The following is a 23,844-nucleotide window of genomic DNA, read 5'->3' as shown; positions in this document are numbered from 1 at the left end:
TTCATGGTACTTTGTGTTTATTGTTCTGTACTTTGTCACCCTGTTTTGTACTACTGTTTGTACTGTGTACGGCGCTGCGGAAACCTTGTGGCGCCCAACAAATAAATGATAATAATAGTATAAGTGCACACTAACAGCCAAGTAATATTACCAGCTCTTAGCCCCCTCTTAGTTCTCGACCTCACAACCGGTATAGAATGTTAGTCCATTTACCATGTATCACATGGTTTACACACCACCACTTATAGTAGGCAGCAACGGCCCTAGAGTCTCACAGACATGCCCCTCCCCCCCCTTTTCCCGGGGTGGATCAACTCATCTGGGGACAGCCATTAGCTAAAGCACTTGGAAATGGGCTGGACCAGGTGGGGGCACGGGAGGTTCCCACTCTGAACACCTGCTGGGTTGGCTCTGAAGTGTCTGAAATGAAGACATGGGGATAACAAACTAATGCAAAGACCAAGGGCCGAAGAGGGACATTTTGACTTAGTATCAGCTATACCCAGGCATGGGATTCTTGTCTCTATGAATGACACATGTTGTTTTGCACTGAGTTGCATGGATCCTGGTATTTAAAACTTGTCATTTATCCATTTGTATAAGAGGTCGGAAGTACATGATATGGGCCTTTCTGCTTAGTTTCTGCGGAGGACTTCCTCTGGTGCACCTTCACAAAGACCCATTTGCCTGGCTGGATCGAATGACAATGTTGGCACCAATCTTTAGGAATTGCAGCTTAAACCTGTGAATGGAAAGTATTAATATATTTAACTAGGTTCTTGAAATATTCCAGAACTAGTTCATCAGTCAGTGAATGGTCAAGCCTATAGGTCGATGTCTGGGGGTCACCCTTGATTCCTACCTCTCTTTCACCCCTAACATACAATCCCTCGCCCAATTCTGCCTCTTCTAGCTCCACAATATATCCCAGATCACACCCTTCTTCACTGATGCCACCAAAACACTTATCCACTCTGATCATCTCCCACCTTGATTACTGCAACCTTCTCCTCACTGGCTTCCCCTTTCCCCCTCTCGCTCCTCTTCAGTCCATACTCAATGCTGCAGCCTGACTTATCATCCTGTCCTGCCAATCGTCATCTGCCTCCCCTCTCTGTCATGATCTACACTGGCTCCAACTCCATTTTAGAATCCTAGAAAAGCGTTCTGTAACTTCATTGCTCCTTATCCCTCCAACCACATCTCCACTTACACTCCTTCTTGCCCTCTCTGGTCTTCCAATGACCACCACCTCACCTCCCATCTTGTCACCACCTCTCATTCCCGCATTCAAGATCTCCCCCGTTCCATCAGGCTTCCCCCCAGCCTGCTGAACTTCTAACGCTCCCTCAAAGCCCATCTGTTCAGATTAGCCTACCCTTCGTCCATCTATCCCTGCCCTCCTCTAACCCTCTTCACTATCCTTCTACACTAACCATACTATACCTCGCCCTAATTATTCCTCCTCTTACTTACTCTTAATCATCTCTCCCCTTAGAGTTCTCGTCCTCTCATCCTATCTTCCCGCTCTGTGTCTCCTGTCAGTCTCCCCGTCACCTGTAGATTGTAAGCTCTTTTGAGCAAGGCCCTCTATCCTTTTCCTCCTGTTTACCATTGCCTTTGACTCACCAGCCTCTTTTCTCCTCGTCACTTGCCTCCTGCCACTGTCTCTCCTCTTGCCCTTGCCTTTGCACCTCCATCTTTGCCCTGATCCTGTTAATGGCGCCCACACTATTGGGTCTTTGTCACTCCCCACCTTCCCTTTCCTTTCTATCTGCACTGGACGTCACGTTTACCTATTACCTGTCCACCTGTTCTCTGCTGCGTTTATAATTTTGCACTTATTGCAGTTTGTTTTTGTACTGGGCTGTATGCTGTGTACTGTTATCCTGTACTGCTCTGTGTACGGCGCTGCGGACCCTTTGTGACACCTCATAAATAAACAATAATGATAGTAATAAAGCCCGAATAGATGTACAGTCGCTAAGTCCAGTCTGTTCCTGGTGGACCTCAAGCCCATGAAGAGGAGCGCATGGCGCCATATGTCATCTGCTTCCGCGCATACGTTAGCTGATACCATTCAGTCTCTACCTGATCTGAAGATAAAACAATGTCATTACTGTTTTATCCCTATATTTCTGTTGTTACCTGGCCAGTAACGTGGCTGCTTTAGTCTCAGTTGATGGCCAAAACTATCCAAAGACTGGAATGAAATCCTTAAGTGATTGAGTAGGTTTCAACTCAGTCCAAATATATTAATAAATACAAGTACCCATTAAAACATGCTTCTTTATTAGAATAAAATAAATTTAAATATTTACAGAAGCTCCCCGGAGTAGGGGTTGTGCCAGTTTCTGTGTCATCTCAAATTTGCCCGCATTATGTACCTGGCAAATTGGTCACGTATGTTGAGCAACAGATGTAACATTTGGAGCAAAATAGTCCAATGAAATCATCCTTTCTTTCATCACGTGTGTCTCCCAGTGGTGCATACGAGCAAGTTATGGCCGTACTATCATAGGTGCCATCAGTAGAGAGCCACAATGGACCAGGCTGTAATACACAACCATAGGAACTCTCTGTAGCCTTCTCCGACTCAGGAGTTTCCTCTTGTAGCTCAGCAGGGTTCTCTCATGGGAAGAGTTGTCTCATTAACATTACCTGGGGATTACCTGGTATGATGTGAGGTTTTGCTATTTGAGTAAGATAAGGCATTTCCTTTATATATATTATTTTGTGTTTTGAGGAGCAGAGTGTATTTAGTGAACACTAGGTCATCACTCTCAGATCGTGGTACATGTGTGTGACATAAACATCTCCTGTGTCACTTCTATATAACATGGAAGACTGTAGGAGAGGTTTCTGTGGTTCATCACCCGTCACAGTCAAGTCTGTTATGGTCATTCATCAAGGAGAGAGGGTGTACAGGGTCACCACACAAGAGGGAGACAAAATAGGGTCACCAAAATTACTCATGAGATTGCGAAGCAGACAGGTTAGAGTTTTGGCAATGTCTCCCCGGGTTCCCCGCCTCTGTCATGGTTCTACGGTTCTGAGATGTTCTACATGCTTTAGTGATAATTTTTGTGTGGGACGGGGAACAGCTAAATGCTGCAAAGGATGATGGGAAACCAGCTTGGCAGAGGGGCTAGACAGGGTCTAAACGTCCCATAGTTCTGTCATGCATACTGTTCTACCATTCATCTGTTCTTCGTATGCTGTGGTGCTGACGTAACATCTAACTCTGGTGATTGTGTTTTCTCTGCAGGAACTCCTGCTACATCCAGCTGTCTGGTAACTAGAAGCTTCTATATGCAGTAAGGTAAGACCCAACCGGGATTCAATGTATAGCTGACTGGTCACATGACTTCTACTATCCCCCCGTACCCGTTTACTTTCATCATCAATGTTGCTCTCAGTCACAACGAGATACCTCTTACATGGAGGCTTCTCAGGTTCTCTCATTCTGTTCTGTAAATGTGTAGAAGTTCCTGGGTCTGAGTCATTAAGCCACGCAGACTGAGCGCAGCGCGCAGTTGTCTTACACCGCATGTAACTTGGGTCGGCGTACTCCCGAAGTCAACAAGGGACGGATCTCTAGATACTCGTGGTGATGACTATGAGTGTAGGTTCACTCTGCTGTACTAGACCAGACAGGATACGTACAATACGTATGTATGTGGAATATAAAACCTCAAGAACGCACAGAAGAAATAACCATTTAATGTTACCTGTGTTACATGTCAATAATATAGTCATTTCTGATCATAAATGGAAATTTAATTTTGTCTTTATATATATATATATTTCCTCCTCTTGACAACACATTTATTAGGTGACTGACATCACTAGGACTAGCCCCGTAGCTGGAGTAAGAGATAAGACAGAAAAACAAGTAACTTTGAGACGACCCTGAGCCTGATTCGGACACAGTTGCATGCGCCCCAGCTTGGCATGCTCTCACTGTAATTTGACTCTGGGCAAACGCCTCTTCTCTGCCCCGTTCACTGCCTGAAATCGTAGGCTGTAGTAATTGTTTGTTGCCCTCGCGCAGGCAGCGGCCGGGGTTGCGTTCAAGGCCCTATCTCCCAGTTCCGGACGTGCACAGAGTGATTTTACGTATGATAGGCTCAAAGTCGGCAGATACTACGTGCCTTAATGACTCGAGTATAAGTGGCTGCTTTGTGTATAATGATGCGCATTGTGTGTCTATATAAAGACACATATTACATCTTCACACCCGTCCAGCAGCTTTCATAGTTAATAGGTAAATACATATATGACACATACATTGGGAGTGGGTGATAACTCCTGTAAACGTCCGTCTCACTCGCTGCTGATTAATGATTAATCAGACACCACAACATATGCTATACTGACACTGTTATATAAGTGACTCATTAACTCATTATGCTGTAGATTACACAGAGCTTCTCCACGTCTGAAAGCTGCTGTGCTCACTTAGTTCAGCTTCTGTTAGATTTCACGAGAATGTGGCCACCGGGTGGCGCTCTTTGTATTATGGTCTATGGATGTTACTTCACTTTATCTCTGCAGATCGCTGACTTGTTTTACTGAACATGTAAACATTGCACCGAGTCTATATTTTATTTTCCCTCTCCATTTGTCTGATGAAAATATTAAACGCTGATAGTATATGAATATTTCTGTTGTAAGACCCACCTACCTTCTACAAAGGTGTCACTTACTCTAGTTGAATTCTTTAAGCAGAACACTGTTGTTTTTGTCTTGGTCCTGGTTATATCTTCTCCCAGAATCAGCCTTCCCGTCCTATTTATGTGTGATAAACCACTGGTGATATTACAGCTGGTAGACGCTGCTTGTGACATCCTTGTTAGTGGGCCAGAGAACGCTATCATCATCATCAAGATCATCATCATCATTTATTTATATAGCGCCACTAATTCCGCAGCGCTGTACAGAAAACTCACTCACATCAGTCCCTGCCCCATTGGAGCTTACAGTCTAAATTCCCTAATATAGACACACACAGACAGACAAAGAGGGAGATAGACAGACAGACAGAGACTAGGGTCAAAGCAGGAAGACAGTACTGTACACAGGAATCCAACAATAGATCTCTAGCAAATGTATCTTTGTACTAGACAGCGTTAAATAAACAAGTCACCGTGATTCTGGTATGTTATGTATGTATCTGGGCACCTTGGGCATTTTACATGTATAAAACACATTAGCGCCTCTGTCATGTTAATAGATCGTCAGCTTCTGTGGTATTCTCTCCCACGCAGCTCCTCTACCTGGCCTATCGCTGGGAAGACATTGAAGCGCAGGAGTCTGCTCACCGGGCAAGGCTCGGCGCTATACAATGTATAATATTGCCAATCCCAGAACTAAAGGACAGAATTTCTTTTTTTTACTGTACACAGAGAGGAATCGGCCATATAATGATCTGAACCAATGCAGTGTAAGCACATAGCTGCATGGGGATGTTTAATACTCGTGGTCTATAGAAATATCTGTTATAGGCAGGGATAAGTTGTATATAGTGCAGAAACAGACACGACATCAGAAGCAAGTCATGTACCATAGTCTTCTCCTGCTTTCCAGATTCCAGCACATTTTTATTTCGGCCACTAGATGGCAGTATTTTGTTATGTCACACAGGGCTTAGCATTTGCAGTTGTGTTCTCCCATAGACCCAACTACATGAATCATTTCCAAAATCGGACAAAGTTTTCCTTACGTGATAACATGGGCATTAGGCAATTGATGTCACAAGCACACCAGCTCATGAAACAAGCAGGGTTAGCGCACTAGAAGAATACGTGAAAACCTGGAGAAGGATATTATTACACTGTGGATGTAGAACATGTTGGCCGATTTGGAGCAAAAAAAAAATAGGTAGGTATAGGCATTTACTTTTCTCAGATGGCCCATGGGTTCCTGACACACTTACCATTTAGTTTGCCAGTTCTTAACCTTGGCCCTGCTGCATTGATCTGTCAATCACTGGATCTACTACAAGGAAGGTTAAGACAGCTGTTTGTAGACGACAATAAGAGCACAGTGCAGTGAATCATCTGTTGCAGAATTCCTATAAAGTATTCAAGAGGAGAAACCCCTGATGAAGATGACTCTTGATCTAGGATCAACTTTTTTTACCTGGGGACCTCAACAAACTCCCATCTTTTATGTCTACATACAGGGCGGTAGTGGAGTATCCATGGACCCAGCCCAATGAGAAAGGGAGCAGAAAATCAGTGTAACAAGCCTGACCCTTCAGTAATCCCAGTTCAGGCCCAGTTTTTGTAGACTTTCCTGTATACCTTGCCTGACTTACTTTGTACTGACCTAGCTTGTTATGACTGTGGTTGTCTTCCCACGACCCTGACCTCTTCCTCGTTTACCATTCATGAACCTGTACTGCGCACCCTGACTTTTGGTGAGTTACTGACGGTGATTTTGTGCTGCTAGCCCAAGCTCTAAAGCTCTTACTGACCACCCTCGTACTAGTCAGCAGCTGCTCTAACAAGACCTACCAGGGGGCCGTGATTTGCGTGTTCCCTTTGGTAAGGTCAGTTACTCCCTTGCAGGGGTCCATGGTGGATTGACAGGGTTTCCTTTAGACTCCGCACACAAGAGCAGGCAGTGCAAATCACTAGTGGCATAGTGGGTCTGTGACAGGATGGACCTCCTATGCCACCCTGTCTGTTGTGTTGCTGGGGACAGGCTGGGCTTGCCTTGCCACCGCCCCCTTTCTTTATCCCAAAATCACCCTCTAATCACAGTAGGAGGGGCATTTACTGCTGCCACCACCAGGCTCCTTAATGACACCTAGAACCGCTTCCTTCTGGGTAACTGACGCTGCTAGTGTGCCCCCATGCTGGTACACCTGGGCTGGTACCCCTGACCTCTTGCCTTCAGATCAGGGCTGCTGTGGATAGTCCCCCTCTGGCTTATCACACTGGCCTGAGCTGCAGATAGCAGTCAGAACGGTGGTACTGGATGCTGGGTCCAATCCTCAGAACAGCCGGATAACGGATTAGATTTGGTCTAATCTGCAGGTGACAGGAATTATAGCAGGTAAGTAGGCTTCAAAGCAGGTTTTTGAAGCAGTGATGTTTTTTTAGCTCAAGTGTCCTAATAAGGACAGTTACACTAGTTTCAGGTACTAGTGATATCCAGGAGTACAGATTGTATAATGCATTTCAGTGTAAAACAGCGCTCTGTAAATACAATTTTGGACACTAGTTTGGCAGGAGGTAATTCAGCCTCCTGCCCCTTTAACCAGTCTAGACTGATTCACGCAGCAGCCTGCATATAACTCAGCCTGTAGGGGTTTAACACCTTGTTACATTGCTGCTAGCGGCACCACAACGTCTGAGGTTTTCTATTGAATGTTTACCATCAAGATATAACATTTCTCTAATCTTGCTTTGAATGCAATTTAACTTGCGAATTTCACATTCATCTGTGATCACTTACATAGGGAGTCTACCAGCAAGTATAATGACCTCCTCCTGTCTTTTAGGCTCAACAGCAATAAAAAGGTATAATTAACATGAGATTACCTGTCTCTAGACAGTTGTAAAACCCAAACATGACATACTGTCTCAGAAATCAATATATTTCCATACAAACACATACCAATATAAAAGGATAAGTACATTTGCAATGATATACAGAGGAGCACTGCACTCCTAATTAAAATAAATATCTTCAATAAGTTATTTCTACATGATCCAGCCACAATTAAGTTATTTGTAAGTGATCCAGCCACAGGGTCTATATCTGGGCTGGACATCACAGCTCCAATGAGGAAATCGAGTTTTAGGGATAAACGTGCTCGCTAGCTTCATGCCACCTAGAATGGATTCGGGAGTGAAGGTAGTGCAGGATTTCTAAAGGGGAATTCCAAATGTGAGCCGCACAGAAGACTGATTTATTACATGGACAGTCATGTGATTTGCATTTGTGCCATCCCACCTTATCTTTTGTCAGACAAGTATATTACAGTGTACAAAGACTCTGCATTGCCTCCTGGCTGTCACAAGAAGTAGTGCAGTTTTTATTTTATGTTTTAATTTTTTGGCATCTTGTTGGCATTACGACTTGGCTTGGGGGTGATTCCAGACTCCTGTTTTCTCTCACTAAATATGCCAGTGCAGAGGGAATGTATCGCAAGATAATTTAAGCCTGAACAGGTAACTTCAGGTGCGCCAAACAAAAGTGAGAAAAAAATCTAAGTGTCTGTCCACCACGACCGTTCCAACCCACCAATGAGAATACAAGATAAAAGGTTAAATAACAATACAAACACTCTCTGTGCCAATGACATATAAGAAAGGACCATCTGAAGTGATAAATGGATAGTATAGATCTAAATATACTAATATACTGTATAATCCTACATAAAACTCCCTCTATCTCAGTTTAAACACCATTCTTTTACATTTGTCTGATAACTTAAGTTTCAGTAGATTATCGAAAAATATTTGTTGTGCCATGTTAAAATATGATACAAAAGGCAGGAAAAAAACAAATGGACATCATAGGGTTAATCAATGAAATGAAAACACCATAAATTGTAAAGTGCACATACATATTCCTCTACAGATCATGAATGAGATATACGGTATGTTCATTAAAACATTCCTAAAATAAATATAATAATATTGTGTCACAAATGCAGCACAACACATTTACTAGAAAAACATAAATGAATAAATAGATGAATTGATCAACGGTTAGTCCATTATAGTGTGTGGTACAATTCTCCAGGGGTAAACGCAAGATTTGTAGAGGGAGATTTCCACACCATGCCGCCAGTGGGCGTGACCAGCATGCATGGGGGGCGTGGCTATAATTTTAGACAGTGCTTGGCTGCTCTCCAACTCTCCCTATCCCCATAATATACATGGGCAATGATGCGTGTACTACTGTTAGGTGCACGCAGCTCTACCTTTTCAAGCAGAGTCGTGTGAAGCGGGGGCAGGGTCCAGCCACCTCGATTATACAGTGCCCCAGGCTTGGAGGGGGGTTTCCAGGCACTATGAACCCCCCCTCGGTTTTGCTATGTTCTCATGTGCAAGAAGACTCACCAGGTAGACAAGAAGGCATCTCCAAATTAGCAGCATGTAATTAATCACTTTGATAGAGAAAAAAGTAATTGCTGTCTCACAGCGCTGAGGTCAGGAGTTTGTTTTCTGACCAGGGGTCTATTTGTGTGAAGTTTGTATGTTCTCCCCGTATTTGTGTGGTTTTCCTCTGGCTGGTCCGGTTTCTTCCCACACTCCAAAAACATACTAGTAAGATCATCGGCTGCTGACAAAATGGACCCTAGTGTGTGTATAAGTGTGCGCACATTTGTGCTAGATAATTCAGATTGTAAGCTCCAACGGGGCAGGGACCGATGTGGATGGCAAAGTATTCTTTGTACTGCGCTGTGTAATATGGTGGTGCTATGTAGATGTAGATAAACAATATTAAATAAATACACAGATGCAAAGATTTTTCTAGTGATTCGGTGGGTTGTGTTTTTTTTTTGTACACCTACACTACCCCCTTAGGGGTAGTTATGTCGTAAAGACTTTTTCCAACGTGTTTGCATTTCAGCACTCAAGCTTGCTCCCGAGGAGAGAGTCACCTGATCGGTGAGTTAGAGATCTCCCTCTATGTACATGATGGCAGAGAATGGAGGGTGTAGGGGATTGTGCTGGGAATGGGCATGCTGAGAAAAGGGGCAGTTCCAAGCCTCTCTGAGTACAGGATATGTAACCGTGATAGCCGCATGCCGCTTAGCAAACTGCAAATCATTACTAGCAGCTTGAAGAATAAAGGTAAGGTAGAAGGACCTCCACCGATAATCGTTATACAGTAGACCTGAGAGAATTATATTATAAAACACATCATTACTGGTTTTCAATGGGATTGCAGATTTAATAACATTTGACAAAGGAAAGAAAGCACTTACAATAGAGAAAAAATTACAGTCAACTTGTATTTGCCAAGGTCAGCATCAGCACAAAGACCTTCAGTGATCTGTTTGTGTTTTATCTCTAAAGCTACGTAAGCTTGTTGCAAGTTTGTGTTTAGCCTCAGGCACTAGTTACAACGAGATACAAGCGTAACCATTACCCCTATACAAACTTAATTATAGACTCTAACAAGTGCTGCTAAATATATTAAATCGCACCAGTTTTCTAGTAGTATTGAAAAAATATATATAAAGAAAGTATATAAAATAATGTTCCCAAATTTCACTCTCCTCAATAGTTTGACTTAAACTTGTCATCGATATATTCTGTTACGTACAATGTTACTTATTAATAATTAAGTGGGCTGTAATGAGACTTCTATTGATGCCGCTGTATGGAAATTGCAAGTCTCATATATCTAGCGCGGTGGAGCTCCGCCCACACAGGGATGTCCGGCTAACGTGAGTGAGTTCTCTATACAGCGATGCAGAATTAGTAGCGCTATATAAGTAGCATATGATGATGATAACGTGCTTCAATTGCTCACCTCCCCCTTTCTCAAAGATATTGGACTTGTGTGGGCAGTCAGTATAAGTGGACTCTTCTGATTTATGATTGGTCCCGTTAGTAATCAGACAATAAACAAATCAGCCAATAAAATAATCTAGCCCTATTGTGGATAAAGTTCCCCTACAGTATAACACGAAATGTCCAGCTTAAATTTAAGGGTTACAAAATATAGTGTACTAAGTCCATAATAATTCAATCTAACCTCTGTCCCTATTGGAGTGCTCAGACCCACAAATTACTTATGTCATATATAGTATATTCCAAATGAATTCAGAATCGGACTCTCGGTAAATTACTTATTAAATTAGATTTTGGTCTGCTATGTACATGTAACCCCTGGTACGTCCATGTAAAAATAGGGACTGCACTGGACATTATTTGTATGGAAACTAATTAACTGTGGTAACTGACCTTAATTGTAATGGTGTTGAAACGACCTAAAGCTAGACAGTTAAGTTGGGCGTTGAAGGAAGTAACGGCGAATCCTTCTGACAAGACGGGGAGTTCAATGTCCAGTGCCCAGAGGTCAGAAGAAAAGGACAGAGATCTAAGATAAGAGAGTGACTGATATATGATTGGAGGTAGTGAGAAGAGCTGGTGAAGGTAAATGGTGTACAGTGTGTACACATGAATCGGGCGACTGATTGGAACTTCAGTCGTTTGTAAAATGGTTATTAATAACAAATTGGTCGAAAGTTTTTGTAGAGTGTACCCAGCCTAATTCTAACAAAACTATCCGAATTGTGCTTGCCATATACTAAGGCGTATTATGCTGTAGTATGTTTTTATTAATACATAAAGAGCACAACCATAAACTAAACAAGGAAATATTTTGTACCAACCTTGCTCCTCGTCCACGCCAGCTAGGAACTCCTCTGACCACGTGTGTTCCACCATAACAGATAATTAGATCTGACGCAATTAGAGCATTCATTCACTGACATGATATCGACTACACAATAGCAGCATTTTGTTATATAACTGTTATTATATGTGTGCTAATGTAACAAGACAAAGTAAGTACAATTTAATGGTAGTGTTATTGATTGTAGACATTGTTGGCCGTGTTCCAGTATAGATACAATTGTGCTACAAGGTTTGAATGTTCTGCTTCTCGGGTTCCTTTTAGTATCAGTTTTACCAATATTTAAGTGTTGCAAGGTTACCGCAGAATCTTGTTGGGAAACTAAAATAGTTATGTTTGTGCTGTAAGAGGTTACTAATCTTCTCAATGTTACCAGCATTCCTGAAAATGTGGAGAGTGAGGTAAGGACAACTATTATTTAATCCTTAAGACTGGATATGGTTGGAAATTGTAGGAAGGAATAATTGTCATTTGCATTTGGACATGAAATGTATTAATTGCCGTAAGGTCCATCTCACTCCAGAATCCAAGATTTCTCCCGGGCTGCCCCCTCCACTGCAACGATCGCCCTCCTATCAGACTGTCCCCTAATCTGTGCTCCTTCAAACGGGCACTTAGAACTCACCGGTTCCTCAAAGCCTTCAAGCCATCCACCTAACCTTGTCCATGCTTGTTCTCATCACCTCTCTCTTCCCTGTACTCGATCCTCTCCCACGTTATCTCCTCCACTGACTCCCCTTGTGCCTGTCTCTTTGCCCTCCCTTTAGGCTGTAAGCTCTTATGAGCAGGGCCCTCTTCTCTCCTGTCTCTATAACTTTTTTTTTGGAGTAGTCATGATGGTAAACAGCTCCTGCAATGGTACAGCAGTCATCCAGAAACAGTAACGCAAAATCCCCACCACCTACATCTGGCTAGACATAACTTCCCTGTCTGCAAGCCGGCCACTTACTGGCATCAGTGGTCCCACCTACACATACAGACAGTGTCTCTATCCTCCACCCTAAGCACTACAAACAAATCACAGCAAACCAATCACACCCATGTGGAACACCTGTTTGTGTGCTAAAAGTGGATCACAGGGAAACTTTAACCCTGTCTGCAGCCTGCTGCTGCAGACTAGTTGTGTTTTTAACAGTTCCGTTATAGGGGAACTGTGGAAAATATGCCACTTTGCCACAATATCTATACTATCCTTTTGTTACATTACTTTACACTGAGTGTCATTGGCTCAGAGTGTGTTAAACTGGCAGTAGTGTTACCATTACATTATCTGCACGATGGATGAGAATTTGTTACCAATTTATTAAACAAGTGAATGTTTGCTATGGAGAAAATGAAGTAGTTATTTCTCTTCCAGATAGTATAGGTCAGTGCTTCCTATAAGGAGTGCTATAGGTCATCATTGTTTTTTTTAACTCCCTAGAATCCTCTGGGTGGTGGCATTAAGCAACTTGGGATTCACCAGTCACGTGTCAACATGAGCACCCGCTCCTCTTCTGGCCATCTTGCAGCTGTAACCACAATGCCAAAGTGGAAGAATTCTCCGGGATCGCCTGTCAGGTGCATTCTCCTAGGCACAGGCTGACCAGCATGGCGCTCCTGTGTTAGACCGTGGGTGTTCAGGAAGAGCCACGCTGATTTGCCTGGGCTTCCTGTTTAACGTGTGTGTTCCACAACACCCGGACTTAACTAGGGGCCTCTGATCTCCCGGAGTGACTGTACAGGGGCTTAGCAATGTCTATGTGTTCAGGAACACCCGGACAGACTGCATTGGGGCCTGGTAATGTCTAGGTGTTCAGGAACATCCGGGACTTACTGTATTGGTGCCTGGTAATATCTAGGTGTTCAGGAACACCCGGACTGACTGTACTGGGCCCTGGTAACATCTATGTGTTCCGGAACACCTGGGTCTTACTGTATTGGGGCCTGGTAACATGTATGTGTTCAGGAACACCCGGACTGACTGTATTGGGACCTGGTAATATCTATGTGTTGAGGAACACCTGGGACTTACTGTATTGGGGCCTGGTAACATCTATGTGTTCAGGAACACCCGGACTGACTGTATTGGGGCCGGGTAATATCTATGTGTTGAGGAACACCTGGGACTTACTGTATTGGGGCCTGGTAACATCTATGTGTTCAGGAACACCCGGACTGACTGTATTGGGGCCGGGTAATATCTATGTGTTCAGGAACACCCGGACTGACTGTATTGGGACCTGGTAATATCTATGTGTTGAGGAACACCTGGGACTTACTGTATTGGGGCCTGGTAACATCTATGTGTTCAGGAACACCCGGACTGACTGTATTGGGGCCGGGTAATATCTATGTGTTCAGGAACACCCGGACTGACTGTATTGGGACCTGGTAATATCTATGTGTTGAGGAACACCTGGGACTTACTGTATTGGGGCCTGGTAACATCTATGTGTTCAGGAACACCCGGGACTTACTGTATTGGGGCCTGGTAATATCTATGTGTTCAGTAACACCTGGGACTTACTGTATTGGGGCCTGGTAATATCTATGTGTTCAGGAACACCCGGACTGACTGTATTGGGGCCTGGTAATATCTATGTGTTCAGGAACACCCGGACTGACTGTATTGGGGCCTGGTAATATCTATGTGTTCAGTAACACCCGGGACTTACTGTATTGGGGCCTGGTAATATCTATGTGTTCAGGAACACCCGGACTGACTGTATTGGGGCCTGGTAATATCTATGTGTTCAGGAACAACCGGACTTACTGTATTGGGGACTGGTAATATCTATGTGTTCAGGAACACCCAGGACTTACTGTATTGGGGCCTGGTAATATCTATGTGTTCAGGAACACCCGGGACTTTCTGTATTGGGGCCTGGTAATATCTATGTGTTCAGGAACACCCGGACTTATTGTATTGGGGCCTGGTAACATCTATGTGTTCAGGAACACCCGGACTTACTGTATTGGGCCTGGTAACATCTATGTGTTCAGGAACACCCGGAACTTACTGTATTGGGGCCTGGTAATATCTATGTGTTCAGGAACACCCGGGACTTTCTGTATTGGGGCCTGGTAATATCTATGTGTTCAGGAACACCCGGACTTATTGTATTGGGGCCTGGTAACATCTATGTGTTCAGGAACACCCGGACTTACTGTATTGGGCCTGGTAACATCTATGTGTTCAGGAACACCCGGAACTTACTGTATTGGGGCCTGGTAATATCTATGTGTTCAGGAACACCCGGGACTTACTGTATTGGGGTCTGGTAACATCTATGTGTTGAGGAACACCCAGGACTTACTGTATTGGGGCCTGGTAACATCTATGTGTTGAGGAACACCCAGGACTTACTGTATTGGGGCCTGGTAACATCTATGTGTTCAGGAACACCCGGACTGACTGTATTGGGGCCTGGTAACATGTATGTGTTCAGTAACACCTGGGACTTACTGTATTGGGGCCTGGTAACATCTATGTGTTGAGAAACACCCAGGACTTACTGTACTTGAGCCTGGTAACATCTATGTGCTCAGGATTACAGTGACTGAATTGATTGGGGTCTGCTTATATCTGTTTTTCAGCAACACCCAGACTGATTTATTTACAGCCCTGTGATATCTATGCGTTCTGGAAATCCCAGAATGACTTTATTGGATTCTTGCATCATCTGTGTTTTTAACAACACCAGGGGGTAAATGTATAAAGCTGAAAGTTTCTGGCGGGTTTGAAAAGTGGAGATGTTGCCTATAGCAACCAATCAGATTCTATCTATCATTTTGTAGAATACTCTAAATAAATGACAGCTAGAATCTGATTGGTTGCTATAGACAACATCTCCACTTTTCAAACTCGCAGCTTGATACATTTTCCCCCAGGACTGTGTTGGATGAGATCTGGTACTGTCTGTTTTTTCAGCAATGCTCAGGCTTGTTTATGGTCTCTGATTACTGTGGTTTTACCACCAATAATTCTAAAATACAATCAATTAATGTACAATATAATTACCTTATTTATGTGGAGAAAGTTTGTTATACACAAATGGCGCAACCATTCGACGCTCCCCTGACTACAGGGGGGAGAGAGTGTGGTAAACAGAACAGATGGAGTACGGCATATTGGCCTCAAACTCCGCAGGTTTTCCGATGCCGCCATATGCCCCAAAGGAGAAGCACTTCATAGGAAATTTCTTTCGATCTGATAATCTAATCAAACATTTACAGATTTCTTTGCAAACCTTGTTAATAGCTCTGTTTTATAAGCCAACTTGTATTTTAGAATTAGTGCTCTTATAAAGACCATCAGGACACTGATATAGCTCACTTGTATTTCCATAAACCCATACTTATTACCTTGAAACTGCTTTACTTGTGTCATTGTTGTGTTCAGCACAAAACAGGAATGATTTGCTTTATGGTCTTGTTTTCTCTACCCGTGTCCAGCTTTGGTATAACATATAAAGATCTGTCTGTGGTGCACAAGGCAGTTAGCTCTGGTGCAGAACTCGGCTGGATGGTATGCAGGAGACCAATGGCTGTGGTGCAGGAAGCAGTGTCTGTGGTGCAGGAAGCAGTGTCTGTGGTGCAGGAGGCCAATGTCTGTGGTGCAGGAAGCAGTTGTCTGTGGTGCAGGAGACCAATGGCTGTGGTGCAGGAAGCAGTGTCTGTGGTGCAGGAAGCAGTTGGCTGTGGTGCAGGAAGCAGTTGGCTGTGGTGCAGGAAGCAGTTGTCTGTGGTGCAGAAGGCCAATGGCTGTGGTGCAGGAAGCAGTTGGCTGTGGTGCAGGAGACCAATGGCTGTGGTGCAGGAGACCAATGGCTGTGGTGCAGGAAGCAGTGTCTGTGGTGCAGAACTCGGCTTGATGGGATGCAGGAGACCAATGGCTGTGGTGCAGGAAGCAGTGTCTGTGGTGCAGGAAGCAGTTGGCTGTGGTGCAGGAGACCAATGGCTGTGGTGCAGGAAGCAGTTGTCTGTGGTGCAGGAAGCAGTTGGCTGTGGTGCAGGAAGCAGTTGGCTGTGGTGCAGGAGACCAATGGCTGTGGTGCAGGAAGCAGTTGTCTGTGGTGCAGGAAGCAGTTGTCTGTGGTGCAGGAAGCAGTTGGCTGTGGTGCAGGAGACCAATGGCTGTGGTGCAGGAAGCAGTGTCTGTGGTGCAGGAAGCAGTTGGCTGTGGTGCAGGAAGCAGTTGTCTGTGGTGCAGAAGGCCAATGGCTGTGGTGCAGGAAGCAGTTGTCTGTGGTGCAGGAAGCAGTTGGCTGTGGTGCAGGAGACCAATGGCTGTGGTGCAGGAAGCAGTGTCTGTGGTGCAGAACTCGGCTGGATGGGATGCAGGAGACCAATGGCTGTGGTGCAGGAAGCAGTGTCTGTGGTGCAGGAAGCAGTTGGCTGTGGTGCAGGAAGCAGTTGTCTGTGGTGCAGAAGGCCAATGGCTGTGGTGCAGGAAGCAGTTGGCTGTGGTGCAGGAGACCAATGGCTGTGGTGCAGGAGACCAATGGCTGTGGTGCAGGAAGCAGTGTCTGTGGTGCAGGAAGCAGTTGGCTGTGGTGCAGGAGACCAATGGCTGTGGTGCAGGAAGCAGTTGTCTGTGGTGCAGGAAGCAGTTGGCTGTGGTGCAGGAAGCAGTTGGCTGTGGTGCAGGAAGCAGTTGTCTGTGGTGCAGGAAGCAGTTGGCTGTGGTGCAGGAAGCAGTTGTCTGTGGTGCAGGAAGCAGTTGGCTGTGGTGCAGGAAGCAGTTGTCTGTGGTGCAGAAGGCCAATGTCTGTGGTGCAGGAAGCAGTTGGCTGTGGTGCAGGAGACCAATGGCTGTGGTGCAGGAAGCAGTTGTCTGTGGTGCAGGAAGCAGTTGGCTGTGGTGCAGGAGACCAATGGCTGTGGTGCAGGAAGCAGTGTCTGTGGTGCAGGAAGCAGTTGGCTGTGGTGCAGGAAGCAGTTGTCTGTGGTGCAGAAGGCCAATGGCTGTGGTGCAGGAAGCAGTGTCTGTGGTGCAGGAAGCAGTTGGCTGTGGTGCAGGAAGCAGTTGTCTGTGGTGCAGGAGACCAATGGCTGTGGTGCAGGAAGCAGTTGTCTGTGGTGCAGGAAGCAGTTAGCTCTGGTGCAGAACTCGGCTGGAAGGGATGCAGGAGGCCAATGGATGTGGTGCAGGAAACAGTTGGCTGTGGTGCAGGAGGCCAATGTCTGTGGTGCAGGAAGCAGTTGGCTGTGGTGCAGGAAGCAGTTGTCTGTGGTGCAGGAAGCAGTTGTCTGTGGTGCAGGAAGCAGTTGTCTGTGGTGCAGGAAGCAGTTGTCTGTGGTGCAGGAAGCAGTTGTCTGTGGTGCAGGAGACCAATGGCTGTGGTGCAGGAAGCAGTTGTCTGTGGTGCAGGAAGCAGTTGTCTGTGGTGCAGGAGGCCAATGGCTGTGGTGCAGGAAGCAGTTGTCTGTGGTGCAGGAAGCAGTTGTCTGTGGTGCAGGAAGCAGTTGGCTGTGGTGCAGGAGACCAATGGCTGTGGTGGAGGAAGCAGTTGTCTGTGGTGCAGGAAGCAGTTGTCTGTGGTGCAGGAAGCAGTTGTCTGTGGTGCAGGAAGCAGTTGTCTGTGGTGCAGGAAGCAGTTGTCTGTGGTGCAGAAGGCCAATGGCTGTGGTGCAGGAAGCAGTTGGCTGTGGTGCAGGAAGCAGTTGTCTGTGGTGCAGGAAGCAGTTGTCTGTGGTGCAGGAAGCAGTTGGCTGTGGTGCAGGAGACCAATGGCTGTGGTGCAGGAAGCAGTTGTCTGTGGTGCAGGAAGCAGTTGTCTATGGTGCAGGAGACCAATGGCTGTGGTGGAGGAAGCAGTTGTCTGTGGTGCAGGAAGCAGTTGTCTGTGGTGCAGGAAGCAGTTGTCTGTGGTGCAGGAGACCAATGGCTGTGTTACAGGAAGCAGTTGTCTGTGGTGCAGGAAGCAGTTGTCTGTGGTGCAGGAAGCAGTTGTCTGTGGTGCAGGAAGCAGTTGGCTGTGGTGCAGGAAGCAGTTGTCTGTGGTGCAGGAAGCAGTTGGCTGTGGTGCAGGAGACCAATGGCTGTGGTGCAGGAAGCAGTTGTCTGTGGTGCAGGAAGCAGTTGTCTATGGTGCAGGAGGCCAATGGCTGTGGTGCAGGAAGCAGTTGTCTGTGGTGCAGGAAGCAGTTGTCTGTGGTGCAGGAAGCAGTTGTCTGTGGTGCAGGAAGCAGTTGGCTGTGGTGCAGGAGACCAATGGCTGTGGTGCAGGAAGCAGTTGTCTGTGGTGCAGGAAGCAGTTGTCTGTGGTGCAGGAGACCAATGGCTGTGTTACAGGAAGCAGTTGTCTGTGGTGCAGGAAGCAGTTGTCTGTGGTGCAGGAAGCAGTTGTCTGTGGTGCAGGAAGCAGTTGTCTGTGGTGCAGGAAGCAGTTGTCTGTGGTGCAGGAAGCAGTTGTCTGTGGTGCAGGAAGCAGTTGGCTGTGGTGCAGGAAGCAGTTGGCTGTGGTGCAGGAAGCAGTTGGCTGTGGTGCAGGAGACCAATTGCTGTGGTGCAGGTAGCAGTTGTCTGTGGTGCAGGAAGCAGTTGTCTGTGGTGCAGGAAGCAGTTGGCTGTGGTGCAGGAAGCAGTTGGCTGTGGTGCAGGAAGCAGTTGGCTGTGGTGCAGGAAGCAGTTGTCTGTGGTACAGGAAGCAGTTGGCTGTGGTGCAGGAAGCAGTTGTCTGTGGTGCAGGAAGCAGTTGTCTATGGTGCAGGAGGCCAATGGCTGTGGTGCAGGAAGCAGTTGTCTGTGGTGCAGGAAGCAGTTGTCTGTGGTGCAGGAAGCAGTTGTCTGTGGTGCAGGAAGCAGTTGTCTGTGGTGCAGGAGACCAATGGCTGTGGTGCAGGAAGCAGTTGTCTGTGGTGCAGGAAGCAGTTGTCTGTGGTGCAGGAAGCAGTTGTCTGTGGTGCAGGAAGCAGTTGGCTGTGGTGCAGGAGACCAATGGCTGTGGTGCAGGAAGCAGTTGTCTGTGGTGCAGGAAGCAGTTGTCTGTGGTGCAGGAGACCAATGGCTGTGTTACAGGAAGCAGTTGTCTGTGGTGCAGGAAGCAGTTGTCTGTGGTGCAGGAAGCAGTTGTCTGTGGTGCAGGAAGCAGTTGTCTGTGGTGCAGGAAGCAGTTGGCTGTGGTGCAGGAAGCAGTTGTCTGTGGTGCAGGAAGCAGTTGTCTGTGGTGCAGGAAGCAGTTGTCTGTGGTGCAGGAAGCAGTTGGCTGTGGTGCAGGAAGCAGTTGTCTGTGGTGCAGGAAGCAGTTGGCTGTGGTGCAGGAAGCAGTTGTCTGTGGTGCAGGAAGCAGTTGGCTGTGGTGCAGGAGACCAATTGCTGTGGTGCAGGTAGCAGTTGTCTGTGGTGCAGGTAGCAGTTGTCTGTGGTGCAGGAAGCAGTTGGCTGTGGTGCAGGAAGCAGTTGGCTGTGGTGCAGGAAGCAGTTGGCTGTGGTGCAGGAAGCAGTTGTCTGTGGTACAGGAAGCAGTTGGCTGTGGTGCAGGAGACCAATGGCTGTGGTGCAGGAAGCAGTGTCTGTGGTGCAGGAAGCAGTTGGCTGTGGTGCAGGAAGCAGTTGGCTGTGGTGCAGGAAGCAGTTGTCTGTGGTGCAGGAAGCAGTTGGCTGTGGTGCAGGAGACCAATGGCTGTGGTGCAGGAAGCAGTGTCTGTGGTGCAGGAAGCAGTTGGCTGTGGTGCAGGAGACCAATGGCTGTGGTGCAGGAAGCAGTTGTCTGTGGTGCAGGAAGCAGTTGGCTGTGGTGCAGGAAGCAGTTGGCTGTGGTGCAGGAGGCCAATGGCTGTGGTGCAGGAAGCAGTTGTCTGTGGTGCAGAAGGCCAATGGCTGTGGTGCAGGAAGCAGTTGGCTGTGGTGCAGGAGACCAATGGCTGTGGTGCAGGAAGCAGTTGTCTGTGGTGCAGGAAGCAGTTGGCTGTGGTGCAGGAGACCAATGGCTGTGGTGCAGGAAGCAGTTGTCTGTGGTGCAGGAAGCAGTTGTCTGTGGTGCAGAAGGCCAATGGCTGTGGTGCAGGAAGCAGTTGTCTGTGGTGCAGGAGACCAATGGCTGTGGTGCAGGAAGAAGTTGTCTGTGGTGCAGGAAGAAGTTGTCTGTGGTGCAGGAAGCAGTGTCTGTGGTGCAGGAAGCAGTGTCTGTGGTGCAGAAGGCCAATGGCTGTGGTGCAGGAAGCAATTGGCTGTGGTGCAGGAAGCAGTTGGCTGTGTTGTGGGATGTCTTTGGCTGTGATACAGGATGTAGTAGACTGTGGTGTAGGAGACAGTTGGCTATAGTTTCAGACACAGTTGGCTTTGGTGCAGGGTGTGCTTGGCTGTAGTGCAGGACGTGGTTGGCTGTGGAGCAGGAGGCGGTTGGCCGGGGAGCAGGAGGCAGTTGGTTGGGGTGCCAAAGATCATTGGCTGTGGTGCAAGGTGCGGTTGGCTGTGAAGCAGGACTTGGTTGGCTGTGTTGAAAGAGGCCATTAGCTGTGGTGCAGGTGGCCGTTGACTGGGTTGCAGGAGGCAATTTGCTGGGTTGCAGGAGGCCATTGGCTGTGTTACAGGAAGCGGTTGGCTGTGGTACAGGAAGCAGTTGTCTGTGGTGCACGATGTGGTTAGCTGTGGTGCAGGAAGTAGATGTCTGGAGCAGGCTGTGGTTGTTTGTGGGGTAGGAGGCAGTTGTCTGACATAGAGGATGCAGGTGGCTGTGGTGTCTTTGGCTGGGATGCAGGATGTAGTTGGCTGTGCGGTAGGATACGGTAGGCTGTGGTACTGTATGTATCTAGCAGGGATGCAGGATGCTCTTGGCAGTGCTGTAGTATGTGATTTGCTGTGGAGCAGGACGTGGTTGACTGTGGCGGTGGTCACGGTTGTCACAAGTAGCAGCTACAACTCCTGCAGGTTTGTATGGCATCTATACAGCTCATATCCCGATGACGGTATGTAAGATGCTGCTTGATCATGGTAACCAGTAACAGGGCCTGATTCATAAAAGGGACGCATAGTGAGCGCATTGTGCGTTTGTTTTAGAACGCTCATAAATTATCTCTGCATGTGCCAGAATTTAAAAAGGAACTGATCTGAAGATACGAGCACTGATGAATTTGGGTGTAGGTCTGTTGTGCTCTTCTACACAAGACACTGCACGATACGTCCAACACCAATGTGGATTAAAGTTTGTAAATGAACACACAGAAATTTAAATAAAAAAAACAAAAAACATTTATTAGGGTGATCCTAATGTCTACTGAACAGGTGCATTATTGTGAGTAATATAGGTGGGGGTAGGGTAGGTGTGGTGTACCAGTGTGAGTCGTATAGGTGGGAGTTGGGTAAGTGTGAGGGTGTACCAGTGTGAGTAGTATATCTGGGAGTAGGGTAGGTGTGAGGGTGTACCAGTGTGAGTAGTATAGGTGGGAGTTGGGTAGGTGTGAGGGTCTACCAGTGTGAGTAATATAGGTGGGAGTTGGGTAGGTGTGAGGGTGTACCAGTGTGAGTGGTATAGGTGGGAGTTGGGTATGTGTGAGGGTGTACCAGTGTGAGTAGTATAGGTGGGAGTAGGGTAGGTGTGAGGGTGTACCAGTGTGAGTAGTATAGGTAGGAGTAGGGTAGGTGTGAGGGTGTACCAGTGTGAGTAGTATAGGTGGGAGTAGGGTAGGTGTGAGGGTGTACCAGTGTGAGTAGTATAGGTGGGAGTTGGGTAGGTGTGAGGGTCTACCAGTGTGAGTAATATAGGTGGGAGTAGGGTAGGTGTGAGGGTGTACCAGTGTGAGTAGTATAGGTAGGAGTAGGGTAGGTGTGAGGGTGTACCAGTGTGAGTAGTATAGGTGGGAGTAGGGTAGGTGTGAGGGTGTACCAGTGTGAGTAATATAGGTGGGAGTAGGGTAGGTCTGAGGATGTACCAGTGTGAGTACTATAGGTGGGAGTAGGGTAGGTGTGAGGGTGTACCAGTGTGAGTAGTATATCTGGGAGTAGGGTAGGTGTGAGTGTGTACCAGTGTGAGTAGTATATCCGGGAGTAGGGTAGGTGTGAGGGTGTACCAGTGTGAGTAGTATAGGTGGGAGAAGGGTAGGTCTGAGGATGTACCAGTGTGAGTCGTATAGGTGGGAGTTGGGTAGGTGTGAGGGTGTACCAGTGTGAGTAGTATAGGTGGGAGTTGGGTAGGTGTGAGGGTGTACCAGTGTGAGTAATATAGGTGGGAGTTGGGTAGGTGTGAGGGTGTACCAGTGTGAGTGGTATAGGTGGGAGTAGGGTAGGTGTGAGTGTGTACCAGTGTGAGTAGTATAGGTGGGAGTTGGGTAGGTGTGAGGGTGTACCAGTGTGAGTGGTATAGGTGGGAGTTGGGTATGTGTGAGGGTGTACCAGTGTGAGTAGTATAGGTGGTGTAGGATAGGTGTAAGGGTGTACCAATGGGAGTAGTATAGGTGGGAGTAGGGTAGGTGTGAGGGTGTACTAATGTGAGTAGTATAGGTGGGAGTAGGTTAGGTGTGAGGGTGTACCAGTGGGAGTACTGTGTGTGATGTGCTGGGTATCAGTACTGTACATATATAAGACTGGCACAGTGTCAGGGCAGAGTGTACTGTGTGTGATGTGCTGGGTATCAGTACTGTACATATATAAGGTTGGCACAGTGTACTGTGTGTGATGTGCTGGGTATCAGTACTGTACATATTTGAGGCTGGCACAGTGTCAGGGCACAGTATACTCTGTGTGATGTGCTGGGTATCAGTACTGTACATATATAAGGCTGGCACAGTGTCAGGGCACAGTGTACTATGTGTGATGTGCCGGGTATCAGTACTGTACATATATAAGGCTGGCACAGAGTCAGGGCACAGTATACTCTGTGTGATGTGCTGGGTATCAGTACTGTACATATATAAGGCTGGCACAGTGTACTGTGTGTGATGTGCTGGGTATCAGTACTGTACATATATAAGGCTGCCACAGTGTCAGGGCACAGTGTACTGTCTGTGATGTGCCAGGTATCAGTACTGTACATATATGAGGCTGGCACAGTGTCAGGGCACAGTGTACTGTGTGTGATGTGCTGGGTATCAGTACTGTACATATATGGGGCTGGCACAGTGTACGGTGTGTGATGTGCCGGGTATCAGTACTGTACATATATAAGGCTGGCACAGTGTACTGTGTGTAATGTGCCGAGTATCAGTACTGTACATATATAAGGCTGGCACAGTGTCAGGGCACAGTGTACTGTGTGTGATGTGCTGGGTATCAGTACTGTACATATATAAGGCTGGCACAGTGTCAGGGCACAGTGAACTATGTGATGTGTTGGGTATCAGTACTGTACATATATAAGGCTGGCACATTGTCAGGGCACAGTGTACTGTGTGTGATGTGCTGGGTATTAGTACTGTACATATATAAGGCTGGCACAGTGTACTGTGTGTGATGTGCTGGGTATCAGTACTGTACATATATAAGGCGGGCACAGTGTACTGTGTGTGATGTGCTGGGTATCAGTACTG

The 23,844-nt window shown here is 46.8% G+C and overlaps 1 protein-coding gene across 4 annotated transcripts in view; it reads left to right on the top strand.

The window, feature by feature from the left end:
• The window catches only part of MAPRE3 (microtubule associated protein RP/EB family member 3), an 88,818-nt gene that overhangs the window by 25,864 nt on the left and 39,110 nt on the right, over positions 1 to 23,844 (top strand). For 2 of the 4 annotated variants that reach the window (XM_075201060.1, XM_075201062.1), the window contains exon 2: positions 3,269 to 3,322. The exons of 1 other annotated variant lie outside the window; for it this stretch is intronic. Coding sequence is in view for 1 of the 3 variants with exons in the window: in XM_075201059.1 (XP_075057160.1) it covers positions 12,872 to 12,954 (83 nt within the window). In the remaining 2 variants the exon portion in view is untranslated. Of the gene's footprint in view, positions 1 to 3,268; positions 3,323 to 12,831; positions 12,955 to 23,844 lie in introns of those variants that run through there. One more of the 4 variants, XM_075201059.1, reaches the window with a different exon arrangement.

The sequence above is a fragment of the Mixophyes fleayi genome, chromosome 3 (genome assembly GCF_038048845.1).
Source record: "Mixophyes fleayi isolate aMixFle1 chromosome 3, aMixFle1.hap1, whole genome shotgun sequence".
NCBI lineage: Eukaryota > Metazoa > Chordata > Amphibia > Anura > Limnodynastidae > Mixophyes > Mixophyes fleayi.
The sequence above is the reverse complement of the archived record's forward strand: the minus strand, read 5'-3'. Positions and strand labels throughout refer to the sequence as shown.